The sequence below is a fragment of the Doryrhamphus excisus genome, linkage group LG11, assembly GCF_037039965.1.
Source record: "Doryrhamphus excisus strain RoL-2023G ecotype Guam linkage group LG11, RoL_Dexc_Guam_v1.1, whole genome shotgun sequence".
Taxonomy (NCBI): domain Eukaryota; kingdom Metazoa; phylum Chordata; class Actinopteri; order Syngnathiformes; family Syngnathidae; genus Doryrhamphus; species Doryrhamphus excisus.
Window position 1 is genome coordinate 2,261,426 of NC_136367.1, and position 25,904 is coordinate 2,287,329.

The following is a 25,904-nucleotide window of genomic DNA, read 5'->3' on the forward strand; positions in this document are numbered from 1 at the left end:
TCCCAACAATCCTACACTTTACTTGTGTTAGCTTCACCTGTTAATTTAAGTCCTTTTAGTCCCTTTATTTCTCCCCGTCTGTCCTCTAAGCCCCCACATTCCTCCCACCTGTGCGTCATTGTCTTGTCACTGGAGTATATTTAGCTTCTCGGTTTTCCGTCCCATCTTGATAGGTCATTTGTTAGCGGCTCCTCTTCTCACGTGTGACACCTCTTGAGTCTCGTTTTTTTGGTTTTTTTTGTTATGTCTGCCCTTTTCGAGACTTCTTTTCTTGTAACTTAAGATAAAGCGCTCGCGCTCACCATAGTAGACAACGTGAGATAATGGAAACCGTATGATAAGATTTAAAGCGGGTCCTTAAATGACTACCTTGCTGCTTTGGATATGGCCCCAATTGGTAAATAGTCGCTCTCAGACTTCATTTTTAAAGCTTTTAGTTCATATCTGACCTATAAATGTTGTTATAATGGTGTATTCAATGCTGGAGTTTCAGGTTTAAATATTTGGGATCAAGCCCAGAAAGCCTGGTTTCAAAGAGTTTTTTCTAACATTGTTTCCCTGTGATGTCACAGTGAGACAGATTTCCTTATATGGGCATGTGACCAATCACAGTGGACTGGGTGTATGTTTTAAGCAAATATTACAAATTTTTGGCCTAAAATACATCCGATTCCAGCATAAAAATATCAAAATGAAGAAAAATACTAATATAAAGCAAAATATTATGATACTGGATGTTCCGAGTTCAATTCCACCCTCGGCCATCTCTGTGTGGAGTTTGCATGTTCTCCCCGTGCATGCGTGGGTTTTTCTCCGGGTATTCCGGTTTCCTCCCACATTCCAAAAACATGCTAGGTTAATTAGCGACTCCAAATTGTCCATAGTTATGAATGTGAGTGTGAATGGTTGTTTGTCTATATGTGCCCTGTGATTGGCTGGCCACCAGTCCAGGGTGTACCCCGCCTCTCGCCCCAAGACAGCTGGGATAGTCTCCAGCACCACCTGCGACCCTTTTCCCTTTCTTTAATAATCAGCTGGAGAACATAAGTTGGTTTTAGGAAAATATCAGTTGCCGACTAAAAAAGGGACAAAAAGTTTGAATGAATGAATGAATTTTAGAGCCCTCTAGGCATGAAGTAACACCCCTATATACCCCCTTTATACTCATATTGCCCTATAGTAGACATAATAAGAGAAAATAAGATGTTTTTACGCTGCATGGCGGACGAGTGATTAGCGCGAGGAGACCCGAGTTCGATTCCACCCTCGGCCATCTCTGTGTGGAGTTTGCATGCTCTCCCCGTGCATGCGTGGGTTTTCTCCGGTTTCCTCCCACATTCCAAAAACATGCTAGGTTAATTAGCCACTCCAAATTGTCCATAGGTATGAATGTGAGTGTGAATGGTTGTTTGTCTATATGTGCCCTGTGATTGGCTGGCCACCAGTCCAGGGTGTACCCCGCCTCCCGGCCTGAAGACAGCTTGGATAGGCTCCAGCACCCCCACCCTCCCAGAAAACAAAAAAGTCCAAACAAAACACTAAAATACAAAGAAAAAGCTTCACTTTTGACATAATTTGTTGACTATAAAGTATATATTTACACAATTTGCTTAATTTACAGTGATAGCAAATGCCATTTTAACACGGACCCTATATCTCGGCTAGCATTCAGCTTGTGGAGTGTTTCTGTTTCACGTCATTTCGTGCTACCTGCTGCATGTTTGTGTCAAAACCTTCCTCCTCCTCAACGGGGCCTGGCTCCACTCCACGAGTGGGGAGTCACGGTGTCTGTGACATAGCAGCTGATCTCATTAGTGGTCCGTGGACGTGAGAACCGCTGAGCCGCCCCGTTCCTCCTTAACATTTGGGCACGTTTGGCATTGAGCATGAAGACATTTACCAGGGAAAGGCAAGGAATTGAGAGTGGGAGTAAATAGCCCGCCAAGTCCTAAGGAAATGGAAGAGTTTAGAGTAAACACGGAAAATAAGGAAGCCACGATGTCTTGACTCACAGATAAATCTCACATCGGAATGAAGCAAATGTAAGAAGCTTGAGTGTTATTCCAGTTATTCCAGTAAATGCAGTCGATGAATGTGCAAGTGACTCATTCAGCGTGGAGGACTTGGATATTATTCCGAAATGTTTGGCATTAATGTGTCCAATCTGAGTTCATATAATAACAGGAAGAAGGTGGACAGTGAAGTAATCACGGCATGGAGACCGACTCTCTCAGGACAGCAGCATCAATCACACCCACTTGACAGCCTGCTTATCCAACAGATAAGGAGGTGCTACTATGTGTGTGTGTGTGTGTGTGTGTGTGTGTGTGTGTTGTGGAGCCTATCACAGCTGACTTGGGGTGAGAGGGTACAGTCTGAACTGGTCGCCAGCCAATCACGTTCATACCTACTATGGACAACTTAGAGTCACCAATTCACTTGTTGGGCTGTGAATTGTTCGCAAAAATCTTTCTCTTGTGTTTTATTCTCACTATAATTTAGAATTTATAATAATTATTATAATTATTAATAATAATAATTATAATAATAATATACTCCGGTTTCCTCCCACATTCCAAAAACATGCTAGGTTAATTAGCGACTCCAAATTGTCCATAGGTATGAATGTGAGTGTGAATGGTTGTTTGTCTATATGTGCCCTGTGATTGGCTGGCCACCAGTCCAGGGTGTACCCCGCCTCTCGCCCCGAAGACAGCTGGGATAGGCTCCAGCACCCTTGCGACCCTCGTGAGGAAAAGCGGTAGAAAATGAATGAATGAATGAATAATTATAATAATAATGATTATTATAATTATAATTACCATCATCATCATAATTATGGTGATGATAATAATAATAATATATAACCTGAAATAATAATAATAATAATAATAGTAATTATTATTTTTATTATTATTATTATGAAGTATGAACTAGCACCATAATAATAATAAAAACATATAATAATAATTACTATAATATGTTCTTCTTATTATTAATTATAATAATTATCATAATAAAAACATAATAATAATATTATTATTATATGTTCTAATTATTAATTATTATTGGTGTCCAATTATTATTATTATGATGATTGTTATTATTATTATTATTATTATAATACCTGGGAAGTGCAAAGAGATGTGAGGGGGGCGTTGGAAAAATGTTGTGCGTTGTAAATTTAGCTTGTTTAGCCTATTAATATTATTATGGTTAGGATTATTATTATGATGATTATTATTAAATCACTAAATCATATATTTAATAATCATATTAAACTTTCAACTCAAAATATTGATATCGATATCAATATTGATATCTACAATACTCGGTATATGCATTTATCCGATATCATCGGTATCAACATTTGCAGTATCACCCAAAAGACAAGAGTTTAACGTTAAAACTCAGGTGGACACATAAAGTTTTTTGTAGTTTTTTTTTTTTAGGGTTAGCTTCACGAGGTCATGATGGCTGAATAGGGACCACGTGACACAAGGTAGAGCAAGAGAGAGAGAGAGAGAGAGAAGTTTCCCCTTGTTCCCCGGGCGCCTTCAGTAGCAGCCTAACATGCAGGACATTTCCATCTGTTGATCAGCACTTCAACTCGGCAACAGAAAAAAATGCACTTGTCCGCTCTCCATGGACCTTCGTATGCCGTGACGTCATCTCCACTCAGCTGTCGATAACATTGGAGAGTTGATTTTTTCGTTCTTTGGAATTAACTCGACAAGCTAAAAAAAAAAAAAAGACTTTTGAGGAGAACTCCAAAGGATGGAGACCTTCGTCTACCTGCTCGCCCTCGCTTTGGCCAGGCTGTCCTGGGGTCTCGGCTACCCGGAACCCGGCGTGCACGGTGGCCAAAGGGCTGCCAGTAGACACAGGTAGGACGACAAAATGACCTTAAATTAGCACTTTAGTTTGATTTAAATGTGTCTGTGTGAAGCGGTAATTGACAACCGGTGACAATAGTAGTAAACTTCGTGTACTAATACATAAGGAAGGCAAAATTATACTGTGTTTCTAATATTTTGGCCTGCTCATGTAGCTTAAATTACATTAGAGAAATATATGACTGGCAACAGGTGGATTCATCTCTCTATGTACACAGAATATATAATATATATGTATATATAATATATATATATATATATGTATATACAATATATGTAAACATGGAATATACCAAAAGAAAGATTAAAATGAAATGACCCTTTTCCATTTCTTTAATAATCAGCTGTAGAAAATAGGTTGGTTTCAGGAAAATATCAGTTGCCGACTAAAACAGAGAGAAAAAGTTTTTTGGTGAAACGATACATAACTCAACTTAATAAAACAACTAACTCATTTGGAACTGGGGCTGCACAGTACCCGAGTGGTTAGCACGCAGGCCTCACAGTTAGGAGACCCGGGTTCAATTCCATCCTCTGTGTAGAGTTTGCATGTTCTCCCCGTGCATGTGTGAGGTTTCCTCACACATTCCAAAAATTTTGGTAGGTAGGGCACAAAATATTTTTTATATAACATTATAACATTTTAGAGCTCTCCAGACATGAAGTAACACCCCTATAGTGAACTTTATACTCATATTACCCATTATAGTAGACATAATAAGAGAAAATAAGATGTTTTTACGCTGCATGGCGGACGAGTGATTAGTACGAGGGCCTCACAGCTAGGAGACCCGGGTTCAATTCCACCCTCGGCCATCTCTGTGTGGAGTTTGCATGTTCTCCCCGTGCATGCGTGGGTTTTCTCAGGGTACTCCGGTTTCCTCCCACATTCGGGTGAGAGGCGGGGTACACCCTGGACTGGTGGCCAGCCAATCACAGGGCACATATAGACAAACAACCATTCACACTCACATTCATACCTATGGACAATTTGGAGTCGCTAATTAACCTAGCATGTTCTTTGGAATGTGGGAGGAAAACGGAGTACATGGAGAAAACCCACGCATGCACGAGGAGAACATGCAAACTCCACACAGAGATCGCCGAGGGTGGAATTGAACCCTGGTCTCCTAGCTGTGAGGCCCTCGTGCTAATCACTTGTCCACCATGCAGCGTAAAAACATCTTATTTTCTCTTATTATGTCTACTATATTGGGTAATATGAGTATAAAGTTTACTATAGGGGTGTTACTTCATGTCTAGAGGGCTCTAAAATTCATTCATTCAATCATTTTCTACCGCTTATCCTCACGAGGGTCGCGGGGGGGTGTGCTGGAGCCTATCCCAGCTGTCTTCGGGACGAGAGGCGGGGTACACCCTGGACTGGCGGCCAGCCAATCACAGGGCACATATAGACAAACAACCATTCACACTCACATTCATACCTTTTTTCATACAATTTGGAGTCGCTAATTAACCTAGCATGTTTTTGGAATGTGGGATGAAAACCGGAGTACCCGGAGAAAAACCCACGCATGCACGGGGAGAACATGCAAACTCCACACAGAGATCGCCGAGGGTGGAATTGAACCCTGGTCTCCTAGCTGTGATGTCTGCGTGCTAACCACTCGTCCACCGCGCAGCCATGGATTGTTCATTTATGGAAATAAATGACAGTACTGTACTGATATTCCTGACAGTAATGAAACACTGGAGTAGTAAGTAAGCTTTTAGCCTTAAGACACCGCGCGATGACAGGAACTCATGTCCGTAAATGAATGAATGACAGCCATTTATTGATATAACTGTATACATATGTGCATATTCGGTAATACAGCAATAAACATGCAACCACAACAGAATATTTACAGTCAGTGTACAGTGTTACGTTGTACATCGTTGCATTGCAGTAATAGTAATGCCATGTGTTTGCACTTAGTGTGTGTGTGTGTGTGTGTGTGTACAAGGCAGGCGTCTGGGGGTTGAGCCCCTGCATATGGGCTTCTATCAGGTTTCTCGCCACATCAGAGGATTCGGCTGCTGCTGTTTTGACTCCCTGAGTGATGAGACTCGGATTGTTGGCGTCTTTTTTTTGGTGGAAGTTTTGCTTGTGTGGGTTCTCAGCTGCTACTTGGCTTACGTACACAAATACTGAATAGATGAAGTGGAGACCGGAAAGGTAAAAAAAAAAAGGTATGAAGATGAGTTTGAATACCTGTCTGGGTAGGTATTAGCTTCTTAGCAGAATGATGATCTGGATGGAAAGAATGAAATAATGGTGTCACTAAGGTGATGATGTTATGTAAATGCATATTTTGTATGCACAATAGTGTACCACTTCCACACTTATAGGGAGGATAACTATTAACAGTTATTTAACCTTTAACATGAACATTAATCAAGCGTAAAAATTGTTTTCTGGGTACATGATACCATACAGCGTCCATATCAAACTTGCGCGGGGCCGCACTGACATTAAACTTTCATATCAAGGCGGGGGCCTCAAACTAGTGTCCTGCGGGCCACATTTGGCACGCGGGCCGCATGTTTGAGACCCCTGACCTAAACGGTAGCCTTCAAGTTATTTCCTTTAAACTTAAATTGCCAAAAACGTACCACTTCCACACGGATAGGGAGGATAACTATTAACAGTTATTTAACCTTTAACATGAACATTAATCAAACATAAAAAAAATTTTCTGGGTACATGATACCATACAGCATCCATATCACACTTGCGCGGGGCCGCACTGACATTAAACTTTCATATCAAGGCGGGGGCCTCAAACTAGTGTCCTGTGGGCCACATTTGGCACGCGGGCCGTGTGTTTGAGACCCCTGACCTAAACGGTAGCCTTCAAGTTATTTCCTTTAAACTTAAATAGCCAAAAACTTACCACTTCCACACGGATAGGGAGGATAACTATTAACAGTTATTTAACCTTTAACATGAACATTAATCAAACGTAATAATTTTTTTCTGGGTACATGATACCATACAGCATCCATATCAAACTAACATTAAACTTTCATATCAAGGCGGGGGCCTCAAAGTGGTGCCCTGCGGGCCACATTTGGTTCGTGGGCCGCGTGTTTGAGGCCCCTGGTCTAGACTCTCTTCTGTGACATTTAGTTTTCCACGAGAGGAGCATTTATGATGATGATGATGACTAAATATGCTAAATTAGCGTGTCTGGGTTTTGTATGTGTGTGTGTGTGAAAAGTTTATGTTTGCCATTGAACAGGTAAAAACTTCGGCCTTATTCTTGTTCTCTAACCACAGGGCAGTCAAGCATTCCATACAGTAATCCAATAAAACAACATTAACTCTCAGAAGTACACTGTTTTAACTGAAATTGCCTGAATAAAACCACTATATCCTCACAACTGTCACAGGGGTGCTGGAGCCTATCCCAGCTGTCAGGTACACCCTGGACTGGTGGCCAGCCAATCACAGGGCACATATAGACAAACAACCATTCACACTCACATTCATACCTATGGACAATTTGGAGTGGCTAATTAACCTAGCATGTTTTTGGAATGTGGGAGGAAACCGGAGTACCCGGAGAAAACCCACGCATGCACGGGGAGAACATGCAAACTCCACACAGAGATAGCCGAGGGTGGAATTGAACTCGAGTGTCCGAGCTGTGCAGCCCTCAGAATGGCTTATTTTTTGTTATTAGGTCAACTATGTTGGGGAATATGAATGTAAAGGTGACTGTAGGGGTGCTATTTCATGACTAGAGGACTCTAATTACATTAAAACAGGTTTTCTATGGTTTAACATTCAGACTGGTGGCCAGGGTTTTTCTCCGGGTACTCCGGTTTCCTCCCACATTCCAAAAACATGCTAGGTTAATTAGCGACTCCAAATTGTCCATAGGTATGAATGTGAGTGTGAATGGTTGTTTGTCTATATGTGCCCTGTGATTGGCTGGCCACCAGTCCAGGGTGTACCCCGCCTCTCGCCCGAAGACAGCTGGGATAGAAAATGAATGAATGAATGAGTTTATATGTCTTTTTTAGGGATGTCCGATAATTATCTGTGTTGATAATTATCGTCCCGATATCAGCATAAAAATGTGATATCAGTATCAGATTAAAAAAATAGTATGTGTTCATTCCACCACAGGAGATATGTCATGTTACACATTTCGGTATCGGTATCAGCTGATATCGGAAATTGAGAGTTGGACAATATCGGCATATCGGCAAAAAAGCCAATATCAGTCATCCCTGATTTTTTTTTTTTTTTTGCATTATAAGAAGGATTCATCATTTCATTGACTCTGATTTTAGGTTTAATGCGATTTAAGTATACAATGTCAACATTTTTCAATAAATGTGTAGTCACATGTCACGATACACTGAAAGGCTTTTAATGTGAAATATACTTAACACTTAAAAATAGAGCAAACTCTATCCTGGACTAAGTCAATTGAAATAACTATAAATTGTACTTTTATAGAAGGAAGGAATTCCAGTCAAATGACATTTTCCCAGAAAGTGTATGTTTGTGTTTTCTGTGAATGCCTTAATCAGCATCTAATCTCCTTTTACTAGCTTAGCCACACAGGAAAACAATGCACATGTTGCATGTATATTTATTTATGGCAACAATTATGTGCAGATATGCAGAACACGTATAAGTAGGCAATACACAAACCACATTAAATAGACATTGTAATACTATACTAAAGTTAAAAACAGCTTTCAGTGTCCTTCATATTAGCGTCCTTCAAACTATAATCAGAGGCAATAATAGCCTTTGGGGGCCATTTAGATATTATATCTCATTTTCCATTCTACCTTGTGATTTCCTTTATGGAATGAATCCTGCTGGGAAATTAAGAAGTAGAATAAAATATTATATTCCAATCATAAAAGTAAGAGGCTTAACTTGCTCCGTAGATTAGGGCAGGGGTTTTAAAGTCAATGTAGCAGGGGGTGGGGGCAAAAAAAGGTTACTAAGTACTTCCATTTTACATGTGTCACATGACGGTTAAAAAAAAAATTGTGCACATAAGATATTGAATATTGAAATATAAGTCCGTGCATTTCTTCATTCATTCATTCATTTTCTACCGCTTATCCTCACGAGAGTCGCAGGTATGCTGGAGCCTATCCCAGCTGTCTTCGGGTGAGAGGCGGGGTACAACCTGGACTGGTTGCCAGCCACGGGCCGCACGGTGGATGGCTTATTTTTTGTTATTATGTCAACTATGTTGGGGAATAGGAATGTAAAGGTGACTGTAGGGGTGCTATTTCATGACTAGAGGACTCTCATGACAATAAAACAGGTTTTCTACGGTCTAAACATTCATTCATTCTATAATAATTTTTTAAATTTATTTTATGTTCAGGCCGATGTGGACGATATGAATATAATAAAAAAATAAAAAATAAATAAATCAACTTCAACTATATTAGGAAAGCAGGAAGTGGACAAATGTAACAGTTACTGATTGTAGGTAGGTAAGTTTCAGGAAAATATCAGTTCCCAAAAAAAAAAAACAGACAAACTTTTTACATAAACGACACAATAAATGTTTTTTTACATGTTTTTTTTACACACACAAAAAACCTTAAACTGTATTATAGAAAGCAGGAAGTGAACAAATGTAACAGTTACTGATTGTAAAAGTACCAGATGGAGGGGTAGGATTTAATAAGCTTTGCTTCTTCCTACTCCTTTTGGACATGTGGAAATTAAATTAAATTAAATTAAATTAAATTAAATTAAATTAAATTAAATTAAATTAAATTAAATTAAATTAAATTAAGGATTTAATAAGCTTTGCTTCTTCCTACTCCCTTTGGACATGTGGAACTGGGAACTGATTATGTGATGCATTCAATTGTAATCTGATGCATGTTCAAATGAAATAAAACCGTTACCATTACCATAATATGTGAGATACGTTAATGTAACATAGTATGCATGTCTGAATTAAATTAAATAAAATTAAATTAAATTAAATAAAATTAAATAAAATTAAATAAAATTAAATAAAATTAAATAAAATAAAATTAAATTAAATTAAATTAAATTAAATTAAATTAAATTAAATTAAATTAAATTAAATTAAATTAAATTAAATTAAATTAAATTAAATTAAATTAAATTAAATTAAATTAAATTAAATTAAATTAAGGATTTAATAAGCTTTGCTTCTTCCTACTCCTTTTGGACATGTGGAACTGGGAACTGATTATGTGATGCATTCAATTGTAATCTGATGCATATTCAAATGAAATAAAACCATTACCATTACCATTACAGCAACAATATACAAACACACAGCCTTCCTCCCTGCAAACAACCAATTACCACAAAGCCATAACTCACCATACACCTGTCTTGAGTACCAATAAAATCCACCACCATGTTCATGAGTGACATCTCAACCCATACATACCAACGTCGTTACACTCGGGGCCAGTTAGCGAGTAAATGAAAAAGCAAAATGGGGGGGGGGGGGGTTAATACTTAAACAAAGAAATCGCTAGGAGGTTCCCTTTTGTTGTCGGGACCTTTCATTAAGCTTCAAGGAAAAGCTCTGACATCGACTTCAATGAGTTCTTTGGGAGTGGCTTGTGCCTCTATGGCTGAACTATGACCCCTTGAGGTCAAGCATCGCCTCCGGCGTCCTTGTAAAGGTACACCCCTGTACACACACACACACACACACACATAGTCATGCATACAGACGACAACATACACACTCGAGTGCACTTACTCATGCTTGAGTGATTGCATGTGGGCAAATACACACCGGGTGACACATTCTTCTGTGGTTTTAGACGCACACACACAATACACACACAATACACACAATACTGTGTGACTGTAGCGACAGCACGACTGTGTAAACTTGGCTCTGATTGTTTAGCTTTGTGGTCGCTAAGATATACAGAGTCTGTCCATGATACTTCCATTTGCTTTAGCGTTATTGTGCACATACGTCAGCATTTGGATATCTGCAGAGAAGGGGCGGGGGGGGGTGGATTTTAGCCATTTATGGATAGCCATCAGGTAGGATAATGCTAACATAGCAATCCAAACAACGTTTACACAGCTGTGACTGGAATATATTCTTTTCCACGCGTTAGCATGACTTGCGTGTAAGGAGATTTGTCAACCGAGGTAATCAGCAGAAAATCAAACAGACTGAATTTGGACACTTTCCAAGGTGTGGTCCAGAACAGGAAAATCCTATTACGCTCAAATTATCCCGGGAACACAGCGGTGCCTCCTGGTATGCCGTCCCACTTGTAGTGGTCAGTGAAATACCACACCGCGGTACGTTGTGGTATTCCGTTACTTAAGATTCAGAAACCAAGGCGCAAATACTGCGGTTCCTCTAAATATGTATAAATACTGTGTAGTCGCTTGCTACACAAATTTGGACGACCACAGGAAACTTTGCCGCTACTTCTTTTTCACCATTTTCACGCATTATATCAAAATCCGAGTGGTTTGTCGTTAAAAATCAAGTCCAGTAGATGGCATCGTAACACAAATAGACACAATGCGAACAAGGGTTGGGTTAAACCAGGGGTCAGCAACCTGCGGCTCCAGAGCCGCATGTGGCTCTTCAGCCTCTTTATTGTGGCTCCCTTTGCGATGCTTGAATATTTTTAACACCCGAGTGGGGAAAATGCACGTCTTTTGTAATGAGTTTTAAAAAATCCAACTTTGTCTGAGACCATGAATGCATCCTGAGTGAGTTCTGACTGCTATCCAGTTCAGTACATGAAGAAAAACAAGTAATACTTACCTACAAATCTAAAAAATAAATTCGAGATAATTTAAAAACAGCGGCATGGGAACTTGTTTTTACGTTTACAGTAGTTTACACATACATTTATGTAAGTTTATCTCCAAAACTAGCAAGAGTACTCCAACTCGTCTTTTCTTATCTGAACTACTTTGATACCCCCAAATTCCCTCCAATGTTGTTTTAAACATACTATATGTTTTGCGGCTCCAGGCTATTTTTCTTCAGTGGGCATTGGGTAAAATGGCTCTTTTCATAGTAAAGGTTGCCGACCCCTGGGTTAAACGATTATTTTTGTAATCGATTAATCTACAAAATAGTTTTTCTCTGCATCGATTAATCTAACGATTCATTTTTAAATCCGATTTTATTTGTTTTCGATTTGACTATCTATTATCTCCCCATAATTTGACCTATATAGCAATTATTGCTAATTTATCGCTATGAATACAACAGAAAATTTCTTCTTTCCAATATATTTTAATTAAAAAATAAATAAATAAATAAATAAATAAATTGCACTTTCTAAATAAAAAACAAAACAAAATTTGAGTCAAAATAGAAATATAAAATAAATAAAAAATAACAGCAGCAATGTGTGTGTGTGTTCCTGCTCCAGTGGCTCCCAAGTAAATTGAGTTTGAGACCCCTGGTCTAGACACTCCAGAGACGTTTGTGTACGTATAAAAGTACACACATGTATCTCTTTTTTTCATATTCCAAGGCAGCATCTGTTCTCCATCAAAGTGTGTGAACTTTGCCAACTTTATGCTGATCTTCCGCCTCTGACCCTTTTTTCGAGTCACTAAATCGGGATAATAACATATAAATATAAATAAAAACACAATGGAATTACACAAGGACCAGACACAGCACTTTGGATTTATTGCAGCTGTCTTATTTTTAGATGTTACCCATTCCCATTCCAAGCTGGGATGGAGAAATATCCCGTCTTTCTAAACGTCCAAAACACACACACACACAGAGCGGAATCAGACCCAGAACAAGATAACAAAGTAGAACAGCAGCTGTGTTGAGGCTGCTTTCCGATGGAAGAGTTCTGGCTAAGTACAACATAGCTCAAATTCAACCCGCAAAATATGAAAGTTAAATTTGATACAACTTTATGCAAAGAGCAGTGATGGTTGCAAAGATTGAGTTTTCAAACAAATACTCACTTTTCAGAGATACTGTACTTGCATGGTTGGTCACAAGGGTGCGAACACATGGACTGGAAAGAATGAGACCGAAGAAATAGAATGAATGATTGACATTATTTTTTCAAATAATACACCATAATCAAAAATGAATAATTCAAATGTGATTTATTTGTTGATTGAACGCAATAATGAACAAAGCAAAATTTGTTCTCAATCAGAACTCCATACTCTTTATTGCTCTCTGTTTCTACCATATCTTACTTATTCTGTGGAAATATGAGCTAATAACTATAAAAAAGCAATCTTCACTCGCTAAAAAGGCCAGTAAGGATAATTCATAATGCCGCCTACAGAGAACATACTAACTCATTATTTCTAAAATCACAAATACTTCAACTTGCTGATTATAGTTCATCTTCAAACAGCTAAAATAATGCATAAGGCTAAAAAATAACTAATTAGCTAAAAAAACAATACAAGCAGTTGATGTTTGCTAAATACAAGGATGAAGAGTTTTGAACCAGTCATGATATATGCTATATATATCACTATATTGACACTTACTATGGTACCCATTATGGCATTGGATGCTCATATCACCGAGTACTTCGGTACGTGACAAAAAATAAAAAATAAAATAAAGCTAAAAAAAATTAAAATTCATAAAAAAAAAATTTTAATTAAAAAATTTTATTATGAAAGCAGGAAGTGAACAAATGTAACAGTTACTGATTGTAAAAGTACCAGATGGAGGGGTAGGATTTAATAAGCTTTGCTTCTTCCTACTCCTTTTGGACATGTGGAACTGTGAACTGATTATGTGATGCGTTCAATTGTAATCTGATGCATGTTCAAATGAAATAAAAACCATTACCATTACCATTAATATGTACCATGCACTCTGCCCTGAAGAGGCATTCAAGTACACTGCAGATTTTGTATATTTTTGTTTTATTACGGCTGCAAAATAAGCCACCGTGACTCCAAAAGTGCCAGAAAGGTTCCTACTTTAACACAGGTTGCAGGGGGAACGTTTTAAAGGAGGCAACCAAGAACCAAGATTGCATGAATTTGGCATCAAATAATGTCTCCAATAGTCTCTCTGAAATATTCTTGCCTGTGTGAAGTTGACCATTACACATGTGTGTGCGTGTGTGTGTGTGTGTGTGTGTGTGTGTGTTGGAGAAGGCCCACAATGGTATCCATTGTGGAATTGGTGAAGTTATCCTGATCTGATCTGACATTTTCACCAGCGGACCTCTTGATTGTACAAAATAATAAGCATGGCTTGAGATTTGATCTCAAATCATTCTTGTTTTGCTGGGAAAAAAACAAAGACTAGCCTGTCAGGAAGTCTGTATTTATAGTAAAAAAAAAATATTATAGAATGAATGAAGACTGTAGAAAACCTGTTTTAATGTCATTAGAGTCCTCTAGTCATGAAATAGCACCCCTACAGTCACCTTTACATTCATATTCTCCAACATAGTTGACCTAATAACAAAAAATAAGCCATCCTGAGGGCTGCACGGTGATGGGGGGTTAGCGTGCACGTATCACAGCTAGGAGACCAGGGTTCAATTCCACCCTCGACCATTTCTGTGTGGAGTTTGCATGTTCTCCCCGTGCATGCGTGGGTTTTCTCCGGGTACTCCGGTTTCCTCCCACATTCCAAAAACATGCTAGGTTAATTAGCCGCTCCAAATTGTCCATAGGTATGAATGTGAGTGTGAATGGTTGTTTGTCTATATGTGCCCTGTGATTGGCTGGCCACCAGTCCAGGGTGTACCCCGTCTCTCGCCCGAAGACAGCTGGGATAGGCTCCAGCACCCCCCGCGACCCTCGTGAGAATAAGCGGTAGAAAATGAATGAATGAATGAATGAATGTTTAGACCGTAGAAAACCTGTTTTAATGTCTAATTAGAGTCCTCTAGTCATGAAATAGCACCCCTACAGTCACCTTTACATTCCTATTCCCCAACATAGTTGACCTAATAACAAAAAATAAGCCATCCTGAGGGCTGCACGGTGGTTGGGTGGTTAGCGTGCACGCCTCACAGCTAGGAGACTCGGGTTCAATTCCACCCTCGACCATCTCTGTGTGGAGTTTGCATGTTCTCCAACATAGTTGACCTAATAACAAAAAATAAGCCATCCTGAGGGCTGCACGGTGGTTGGGTGGTTAGCGCGCACGCCTCACAGCTAGGAGACTCGGGTTCAATTCCACCCTCGACCATTTCTGTGTGGAGTTTGCATGTTCTCCCCGTGCATGCCTTTCATGTGGCCCGCCTCTTGCCCGAAGACAGCTGGGATAGGCTCCAGCATACCAGCGACTCTCGATAAGCGGTAGAAAATGAATGAATGAATGTTTAGACCGTAGAAAACCTGTTTTAATGTCTAATTAGAGTCCTCTAGTCATGAAATAGCACCCCTACAGTCACCTTTACATTCCTATTCCCCAACATAGTTGACCTAATAACAAAAAATAAGCCATCCTGAGGGCTGCACGGTGGTTGGGTGGTTAGCGCGCACGCCTCACAGCTAGGAGACTCGAGTTCAATTCCACCCTCGACCATTTCTGTGTGGAGTTTGCATGTTCTCCAACATAGTTGACCTAATAACAAAAAATAAGCCATCCTGAGGGCTGCACGGTGGTTGGGTGGTTAGCGCGCACGCCTCACAGCTAGGAGACTCGAGTTCAATTCCACCCTCGGCCATTTCTGTGTGGAGTTTGCATGTTCTCCCCGTGCATGCCTTTCATGTGGCCCGCCTCTCGCCCGAAGACAGCTGGGATAGGCTCCAGCATACCAGCGACTCTCGATAAGCGGTAGAAAATGAATGAATGAATGTTTAGACCGTAGAAAACCTGTTTTAATGTCTAATTAGAGTCCTCTAGTCATGAAATAGCACCCCTACAGTCACCTTTACATTCTTATTCCCCAACATAGTTGACCTAATAACAAAAAATAAGCCATCCTGAGGGCTGCACGGTGGTTGGGTGGTTAGCGCGCACGCCTCACAGCTAGGAGACTCGAGTTCAATTCCACCCTCGACCATTTCTGTGTGGAGTTTGCATGTTCTCCAACATAGTTGACCTAATAACAAAAAATAAGCCATCCTGAGGGCTGCACGGTGGGTGGGTGGTTAGCGCGCACGCCTCACAGCTAGGAGACTCGAGTTCAATTCCACCCTCGACCATTTCTGTGTGGAGTTTGCATGTTCTCCCCGTGCATGCCTTTCATTTGGTCCGCCTCTCACCCGAAGACAGCTGGGATAGGCTCCAGCATACCAGCGACTCTCGATAAGCGGTAGAAAATGAATGAATGAATGTTTAGACCGTAGAAAACCTGTTTTAATGTCTAATTAGAGTCCTCTAGTCATGAAATAGCACCCCTACAGTCACCTTTACATTCCTATTCTCCAACATAGTTGACCTAATAACAAAAAATAAGCCATCCTGAGGGCTGCACGGTGGTTGGGTGGTTAGCGTGCACGCCTCACAGCGAGGAGACTCGAGTTCAATTCCACCCTCGACCATTTCTGTGTGGAGTTTGCATGTTCTCCCCGTGCATGTGGCCCGCCTCTCGCCCGAAGACGGCTGGGATAGGCTCCAGCATATTTGTGACATTTGTCATTTCCTTCTTTTTTGTTTTGTTTGTGTTTTGGCAGAAACTGGTGCGCTTACGTGGTGACGCGCACCGTTAGCTGCGTGATGGAGGACGGCGTGGAGACGTACATCAAACCAGACTATCAACGTTGTACCTGGGGCCAGTGTCCTCGAGTGGCGTGAGTTACTATTACTCACTCATACACACTCACACACCGACACGGTACAGTGGGAAAAAAAAAATTCCCTACAGGAAATCATGGAAACAGAAATAATTTGTTCCAGGGTGTCACTGGTGCTTCAGCTGCAGACTGCTGTGGATTCAGTCCACTTCCGGGGAATATTTTTTGTGTGTTTATGGTGCCCTGGAATTGGCTGGTGACCAGTACTGGGTGGAGTCCGACCAGCTGGGATAGGCACCAGCTATGTTCATGCAAGTTTTTCCTCGTCTCCCACCTCCACACAGGCATGTCAGTCATGTATGTCTTTGTCTTTGTCACGGTGGGTGGAGGCGGGGCCGCTGGCATACACACAGAGTGTAACCAGAGTCGCTAACCAGTTTCATGCTACAACTTTTTGAAATAGTAATATTCATTCATTCATTCATTTTCTACCGCTTATCCTCACGAGGGTGGCGGGGGGTGCTGGAGCCTATCCCAGCTGTCTTCGGGCGACAGGCAGGGTACACCCTGGACTGGTCGCCAGCCAATCACAGGGCACATATATGCAAACTCCACACAGAGATGGCCCGAGTGGAATTGAACTCGGGTCACCTAGCTGTGAGGCCTGAGTGCTAACCACTCGACCACCGTGCAGCCCTGAAATAGTAATATTCATTCATTCATTTCCTACCGCTTATCCTCACAAGGGTCGTGAGAGTGCTGGAGCCTATCACAGCTGTCTTTGGGGCAAGAGGCGGGCCTGCGTGCTAACCACTCGACCGCCGTGCAGCCCTGAAATAATAAAATAATAATATTCATTCATTCATTTCCTACCGCTTAGGGTCACGGGGGGCTGGGGCATGAGGGTCGCGGGGGGTGGGGGAGGGGGTAGGGGGGGTTTGCGGTGCTGGAGCCTATCCCAGCTAGTATGTTTTTGGAATGTGGGAGGAAACCGGAGTGCCCGGAGAAAACCCACGCATGCACGGGGAGAACATGCAAACTCCACACAGAGATGGCCGAGGGTGGAATTGAACTCGGGACACCTTGCTGCGAGGCCTGTGAGCTAACCACTCCCCCACCACGCAGCCGTGAAATAGTAATGTTCATTCATTCATTCATTCATTTCCTACTGCTTGTCCTCACGAGAGTCGCGTGTGGGGGGGTGGTAGGGTGTGGTTTGCGGTGCTGGAGCCTATCCCAGCTAGCATGTTTTTGGAATGTGGGAGGAAACCGGAGTGCTCGGAGAAAGCCCACACATGCACATGGAGAACATGCAAACTCCACTCAGAGATGGCCGAGGGTGGAATTGAACTAGGGTCACCTAGCTGCGAGGCCTGTGTGCAAACCACTCGTCCACCATGCGGCCCGAAATAATAATATCAAAACTGAATATTTTCTTCAAAGGGTTAATAATGAAATGTAATCAGAGGAGCCCCGCCCCTCCCCGTCAAATACCGGACCCCTTCTAGGGGGAGCGCCCCCCCCAGTTTGGAACCCACAGGACAGCTGGTGACGGCTTTAGTGGCATTTAACCTTCTTGGTTCCACTGTATTACACCGTATTGCTCACATCCTCCCAAAAATCTCATTAACTTTCTGGCTTTTATTGCACCGGGTTGTATTTCCTGTCTGTTGGCTCCAGCTCCCCTCTTCCTGTTTGGGGATCCTGATTTCACTCTTTCTGTTTTATGTTCTATCCATCTTCCTCATCTGGTCAGGGAGGTTCTGGCTTGTGGCTACGCTGGTGTGTTGCCAGATTGTCACTATGTGCATGTTCATACCACAGGGGTTTGATTTCAGTGATGAAGTGCCGTATCCAAACCCACATGTGCATTACCGTGTCGGGCAGGGACTATCCAGTGTCTTGAATCTGGGAACAAACTGACTATACTGTAGATGGGATTGATTCCTGATTTTCTCCCAAGTCCGGACGCAAGAGAAAACATTCACCAAGCCGTCATTAATGGTAGAAGTTGAAGTTATTTGCTCGATTTTGCTAGCTAAAGCTAAAAGCTAAAACAAACACATAAGTCTCACAAATACAGATAAAAGATACTTATACTTATCCCCACACAAAAAAGGACTAACGTGACAAAAAGGAAAAGCAGAATGTTCCAGATGCCTTCATGCCCCTGCAAACAAAGGAAAAGATGCCTTCATGCCCCCGCGAATAAACAAAACCAGAAACATGAAAGAAGCGGTTCAAGCAAGGGCAGTGGCGAAAGCTGATTGGTCCAGGACTCCAACCTCTTACACAATCTTGAATGTATAAAAAGCCGGGCAGGGAAAAGAAGGGTGCTTTTAGCAGCTGCGCTGTAATAAGACCCGTTTACTTGTAGGCATACAGGGACTGCAAATAAGCCGGGACGTCTGTATTAGGTATTGTTGTCAGGAATAAACAATCTGGTTCTCATTCTATGATTTGGTTCTTTAAGATTCCCTTATCGGGCTGCATGGTGGTCAAGTGGTTAGCACGCAGAAAGCACCCATTCAGGGAGAATTATTATTATTATTATTATATTAAGTGCCTTTATCCAATGGCAAACGATAACAACAAGAAACAGTAAACAAGGGCAGGCTGCATGGTGGTCGGTTGGTTAGCGCACAGGCCTCACAGCTAGGAGACCAGGGTTCAATTCCACCCTCGGCCATCTCTTGTATGTTCTCCTTGTGCATGCGCGGGTTTTCTCCGAGTACTCCGGTTTCCTCCCACATTCCAAAAACATGCTAGGTTAATTAGCGACTCCAAATTGTCCATAGGTATGAATGTGAGTGTGAATGGTTGTTTGTCTATATGTGTCTTGTGATTGGCTGGCCACCGGTCCAGGGTGTACCCTGCTTCTCGCCCAAAGACAGCTGGGATAGGCTCCAGCACCCCTGCAACCCTTGTGAATGGACAGACAGGAGTTGGTCTGGAAAACAATCTTCCTTTCTTGCCCTTTTCTTTTTTATGATTGTCCTTCTTACTTTTATAACTCCTCCATGAACGCTGTTTTTATATTTCCTCTGAGAGTGCGTGGTAGTCCTTTTCTCACGCTCTCAGAGCAGGGAGCTGAAAGATTTTTTCCGTAATGTAAAAAAGGCATACGAAACTTACAATGACACCTGTAAAGAGGCTTAAGGGAGGCTACCTGCTAAACCATTAAAGCTGGGGCTAGTTTTGGCTAAGGACATAACAAAAGTGACTATGAACCATTGACCTTCTAGTTTCTGGACAACCTGTTGTAGTTCCTGAGTCCCTTAGTGGTTGTATGTTGGTTAAAACCCCAGTTTCTGGACAACCTGTTGTAGTTCCTGAGTCCCTGAGTGGTTGTAACTCCAGTTTCTGGACAACCTGCTGTAGTTCCTGAGTCCCTGAGTGGTTCTACGTTGGTTAAAACTCCAGTTTCTGGACAACCTGCTGTAGTTCCTGAGTCCTGAGTGGTTCTACGTTGGTTAAAAGTCCAGTTTCTGGACAACCTGCTGTAGTTCCTGAGTCCCTGAGTGGTTCTACTTTGGTTAAAACTCCAGTTTCTGGACAACCTGCTGTAGTTCCTGAGTACCTGAGTGGTTCTACGTTGGTTAAAACTCCAGTTTCCGGACAACCTGCTGTTGTTCCTGAGTCCCTGAGTGGTTCTACGTTGGTTAAAACTCCAGTTTCTGGACAACCTGCTGTAGTTCCTGAGTACTTGAGTGGTTGTACGTTGGTTAAAACCCCAGTTTCCGGACAACCTGCTGTTGTTCCTGAGTCCCTGAGTGGTTGTACGTTGGTTAAAACTCCAGTTTCCGGACAACCTGCTGTAGTTCCTGAGTCCCTGAGTGGTTGTACGTTGGTTAAAACCCCAGTTTCTGGACAACCTGCTGTAGTTCCTGAGTCCCTGAGTGGTTCTACGTTGGTTAAAACTCCAGTTTCTGGACAACCTGCTGTAGTTCTTGAGTCCCTGAGTGGTTCTACGTTGGTTAAAACTCCAGTTTCCGGACAACCTGCTGTAGTTCTTGAGTCCCTGAGTGGTTCTACGTTGGTTAAAACTCCAGTTTCCGGACAACCTGCTGTAGTTCTTGAGTCCCTGAGTGGTTCTACGTTGGTTAAAACTCCAGTTTCTGGACAACCTGCTGTAGTTCCTGAGTACTTGAGTGGTTGTACGTTGGTTAAAACCCCAGTTTCCGGACAACCTGCTGTTGTTCCTGAGTCCCTGAGTGGTTGTACGTTGGTTAAAACTCCAGTTTCCGGACAACCTGCTGTAGTTCCTGAGTCCCTGAGTGGTTGTACGTTGGTTAAAACCCCAGTTTCTGGACAACCTGCTGTAGTTCCTGAGTCCCTGAGTGGTTCTACGTTGGTTAAAACTCCAGTTTCTGGACAAGCTGTTGTAGTTCTGGAGTCCCTTGGTGGTTGTACGTTGGTTAAAACTCCAGTTTCTGGACAACCTGTTGTAGTTCCTGAGTCCCTGAGTGGTTCTACGTTGGTTAAAACTCCAGTTTCTGGACAACCTGCTGTAGTTCCTGAGTCCCTGAGTGGTTCTACGTTGGTTTCACAACAAAGGGGCAACAGGAAAAGAACCGCCACTTACCTTCAAAGCTTTGGCATAAGACCAAGGTTCTTTCTTCTTTCACGATAAACGTCTCATTCTTCACAAATGTATGCACAAATGGAGGAAAAGCACGTCAACAAACTGTTGTAGGTTCTGTTGTAGTCCTTTATTAGCACCCATTCTCTTTATGTCTCTGGTATGCCTGGGAATATTCTCATGGCATTGAATCGATTGGAACTGGACTGTTCCAGTCGTCTCCCTCTCAGGTTCATCAGTTCAAGGACTGGTTTTATCCGAAGACATGGTCTAAGGCCCCAAACAAGAATGGTTTTGAACTTTTATGGGGCAAAACAAGAGTCATTAAAGCCAATGACAACTGTCTGGGTTACTCTTTCATTTATTCATTTTCAGGGGTGCTGGAGCCTATCCCAGGCGGGGTACATACGAGTCGCTAATTAACCTAGCATGTTTTTGGAATGTGGGAGGAAACCGGAGTACCCGGAGAAAACCCACGCATGCACGGGGAGAACATGCAAACTCCAAAAGGAGTAGGAAGAAGCAAAGCTTATTAAATCCTACCCCTCCATCTGGTACTTTTACAATCAGTAACTGTTACATTTGTTCACTTCCTGCTTTCATAATATAATTTAAATATTTATTTTTTGTTTTTTTTAATTTAATTTAATTTAATTTGGAATTGAGCTTGGGTCTCCTAGCTGTAAGGCCTGCATGCTAAACACTTTCCACCGTGTAGCCCTGGAAAAATAATTAATTAAATAATTTTCTACTGCTTATCCTCACGAGAGTCGCGGGGGGGGGGGTGCTGGAGCCTATCCCAGCTGTTTTCGGGCGAAAGAGGCAGGGTACACCCTGGACTGGTGGCCAGCCAATCACAGGGCACATATAGTCAAACAACCATTCACACTCACATTTCGTACCTATGGACAATTTGGAGTCGCTAATTAACCTAGCATGTTTTTGGAATGTGGGAGGAAACCGGAGAAAACCCACGCATGCACGGGGAGAACATGCAAACTCCACACAGAGATGACCGAGGGTGGAATTGAACTCGGGTCTCCTAGCTGTGAGGCCTGTGCGCTAACCACTCGACCACCATGCAGCCGACCCTTGTTACTGTTCCTTGTTGTTATCGTCTTGCCATTGGATAAAGGCGCTTAATAACAGAATTGTCCCTGAATGGAACATGAAGGTCATTCAGGTTTAGTAAGTGTTAGACGTCTCAGCCCAAACACTTCCAATATTAGACCAGGAAGTCAGACAGATCTTTCCTTTTAGTGTTCACAGTGATGTCATCCACCGACGTGTCCATTATGGGCGGATCTCAGTCTGGATTATTTTGGTGAATCCTTGTGATCCTTATGTGAATCTGTCCAGAGCTGGGACTGAAGTCTGGCCCTCTGCCTTGAAAAGGGCGTGTGCTTGATGATCAATGCTCAGGTCACGGCAGCGATGCGTCTCCTTTGCACATTTGCAGAGAATGCGCCCCCTTTTATTTCATTTGAACATGCATCGGATTACAATTGAATGCATCACATAATCAGTTCACAGTTCCACATGTCCGAAAAGACTAGGAAGAAGCAAAGCTTATTAAATCCTACCCCAACATCTGGTACTTTTACAATCACTAACTGTAACATTTGTTCACTTCCTGCTTTCCTAATATATTTTTTTAATGAAAATTTTTTAATGAATTTTTATTTATTTTAGTTTTATTTTATTTTTTTATTTTTTTGTCCCGTACCAAAGTACTCGGTGATGTGAGCATCCAATGCCATAATGGGTACCATAGTAAGTGTCAATATAGTGATATATATAGCACATCATGACTGGTTCAAGACTCTTCATCCTTGTATTTAGCAAACATCAACTGTTACATTTGTTCACTTCCTGCTTTCCTAATATAATTTTTATAACTTTCATCAACTATCAATCAAGACTAAGACTAACCTGTCAACATCAACTGCTTGTATTGTTTCTTGAATTGGCTCATCGTTGTGCATTGTTTGATTCCCTTACTCAATCCATTCCATAGTTTGATTCCACATACTTGAAATGCTATGGCTAGCATAACGTAGTCCTAGCATAGAAGTGTTTCAAATGTACTTCTTCCCTGAGATCATATTTCTCCTCTCTTGTAGAGAAGTACTGGATAATATTTTTAGCTAATTGGTTATTTTTAGCCTTATGCATTATTTTAGCTGTTTGAAGATGAACTATAATCAGCAAGTTGAAGTATTTGTGATTTTAGAAATAAGAAGTTAATATGTTCTCTGTAGGCGGCATTATGAATTATCCTTACTGGCCTTTTTTGCAGTACATTTAGCGAGTGAAGATAGCTTTTATAGTTATTAGCCCATATTTCCACACAATAAGTAAAGATATGGTAGAAGCAGAAATGTTATGTTTTATTCAGTTATGTTGTATTTTTAAACGGATTGACTTCAGTTGTACAAGCCAAGTGACATCCTGTCTGCCCAGGTACCGGACGTACCGGAGGCCAAGATACAAGGTGGCGTACAAGATGGTGACGGAGATGGAGTGGAAGTGTTGCCATGGATACTCGGGGGAGGACTGTCACGAAGGGCCGAGGGTAACGCCCGATAATCAGGTCAACGGAGGGCGACCTCATGTCACGCAAACAGGCCACACACCAGGCGGCGGACAGGGTGGAAATGGTAATTATTATTATTATTAATTTTTTTTTTTTGTAACACTCAAATAGATTCAACTAATTGTCTCTTTAATTGTCGTTGTTTGTAGGCGACACAATGCAGATTTAGGGCCTAAACTTACCATCTCAGCACACAGCAATGGTGCATTCAATAACCATTGAACAAAGTCAAAAACGAGAATATACAGGGATCCAACTATAGTATTATCCCCAAGTACTATAATGTTGTGGTTTCATGAGTCTTAGTTTTTTGCATGGGTTTGATGTCATATTTTCCATTATCTGTGGCTTACTAACTGTAACACAGAGCCCACACAGCATTTCTGCACAGCCAGAATCAAAAGCAACAATTAACATTTATTTTTCTGGACCGACTGAAACATAAACACGCCGTCATTCCGTAATACAAACCTGGAAAAATGAATAGCTATAATCTATTTTTGAAATGTCTTACTTTATACATAGAAGACTGGGAGCTTTTCCCAGTGGGAACTATTGTAACAACAAAGCCGGGGGTTGGTGCCAATGTGGTGTATTTCAGTGTTTTCCCACAGGATTGCATTCGTCACAGTGGGCTGGATTCATGTCGATCAAGATTTTAGACGGGACCTGCTGCCCGTTGAGAAGAGCAATAAGTAATTGGTTTTGCGCATTGGAAAGGATTTGTTGGGTAACATGTTGGGAAAGTAGTACTGTGGGTTACCCAGCATGCCTTGCGGTGTGTTCATCATTTATTTCAGGGGTTCCCAAACTTTACCAACTCGGGGCCCACTTGAAAATCTAAAAAATGTCCGTGGCCCACCTTTGTCTTATAAACAGTACATAGACAAAATGCTGCATTTTCAGAGCACTTAATGTATTATTATTATTATTATTATTATTATTATTATTATTATTATTATTATTATTATTATTATTATTATTATTATTATTATTATTATTATTAGTATTAGTATTAGTATTAGTATTAGTATTATTACTACTATTATTATTACTACTATTATTATTATTATTATTACTATTATTATTAGCACTTGACTTATTATTATTATCATGTAACATATTATTATTATTATTAATAATAATAATAATAATATTTATAAACTTAACTTATTATTATTAATAACAACAATAATAATAAGTTAATAAGAACAATAATAATACACATAAAATAATAATAATAATTATTATTATTGTTATTATTATTATTATGAAGATTCAAGATTAAAATTAAAGCAAGGGGATAAAGCAAGCCCAAACGTCGTTAGGTTATTACTTATAAATAAATATTTTTATTATTTTTTCTTATTTGACAGTAAAATAATTAAAACAATAAAAATATTTAACTTATTTAAATTATTTATTGTAATATTTAAAAATTTGAAAATATTTGCAAAAATTATTACATAAATAATTATTAAATAATAAATAATTATTATTAAATAATAAATAATAATTATAATTATTTCTTATCTTGTGTAGAGGTACAACATTCAGAGACAGTCCCATCATAATGTGTTTAATCTACTCAAACTTCGTAGTACTTTGTACTACTTCAATTTCACCCCCAAACCCTTGTCAGTCATTCCAATACGTTTTTTTTTCCCCTTCATCCACAGGTGACAGCGAAAAGATCAGAAAGCTGGAGGAAACGATCACCGGCCTTACCAAAGACCTCCACAACATGCAGACCTCCATTCACAATCTCAACCAGCGTCTGTATGTCTACACCCTCCTTATGTTATTCACTGTGTGACCCTTTTAAAGAGTAAATGTTCTACTCTCTCCTGTATAGTTCAGGACTTAATGGAGCTATCGTGCCAGCTGATTCAGCCCAGCCACACATGAAGGAAACCATTAGCAGCATTCAGAACAAGCTGGACCATCTGTATAATAGGACGGAGGTAACAACGTTTATATGGCCCCCCCAGGGCCTCGTGCATGAGTGCACGACTAGGGTCGTCACTCGTCACTCAGAATAAAAAAAAATGGCGCCGGCCGGCCGTAGCATCAAGTAGCGTCGAGTTAGGGTTGAAGAAAATATTTCACAATAGGATGTCAAAAGTATGTGAGTACCATAAAAGCACTACCGCG

General features: G+C 40.9%; 1 protein-coding gene across 1 annotated transcript in view; it reads left to right on the forward strand.

Annotated features, from left to right (window-relative positions):
• The first annotated feature begins 3,531 nt into the window (after positions 1–3,531).
• The window catches only part of emilin1a (elastin microfibril interfacer 1a), a 33,087-nt gene continuing 10,714 nt past the window's right edge, over positions 3,532–25,904 (forward strand). Inside the window, exons 1-5 of the mRNA XM_058086067.2 lie at positions 3,532–3,887; positions 16,513–16,629; positions 23,618–23,814; positions 25,430–25,529; positions 25,606–25,714. Of these exons, the coding sequence (XP_057942050.2) occupies positions 3,778–3,887; positions 16,513–16,629; positions 23,618–23,814; positions 25,430–25,529; positions 25,606–25,714 (633 nt within the window). The 5' untranslated portion in view covers positions 3,532–3,777. The remainder of the gene's footprint in view (positions 3,888–16,512; positions 16,630–23,617; positions 23,815–25,429; positions 25,530–25,605; positions 25,715–25,904) is intronic.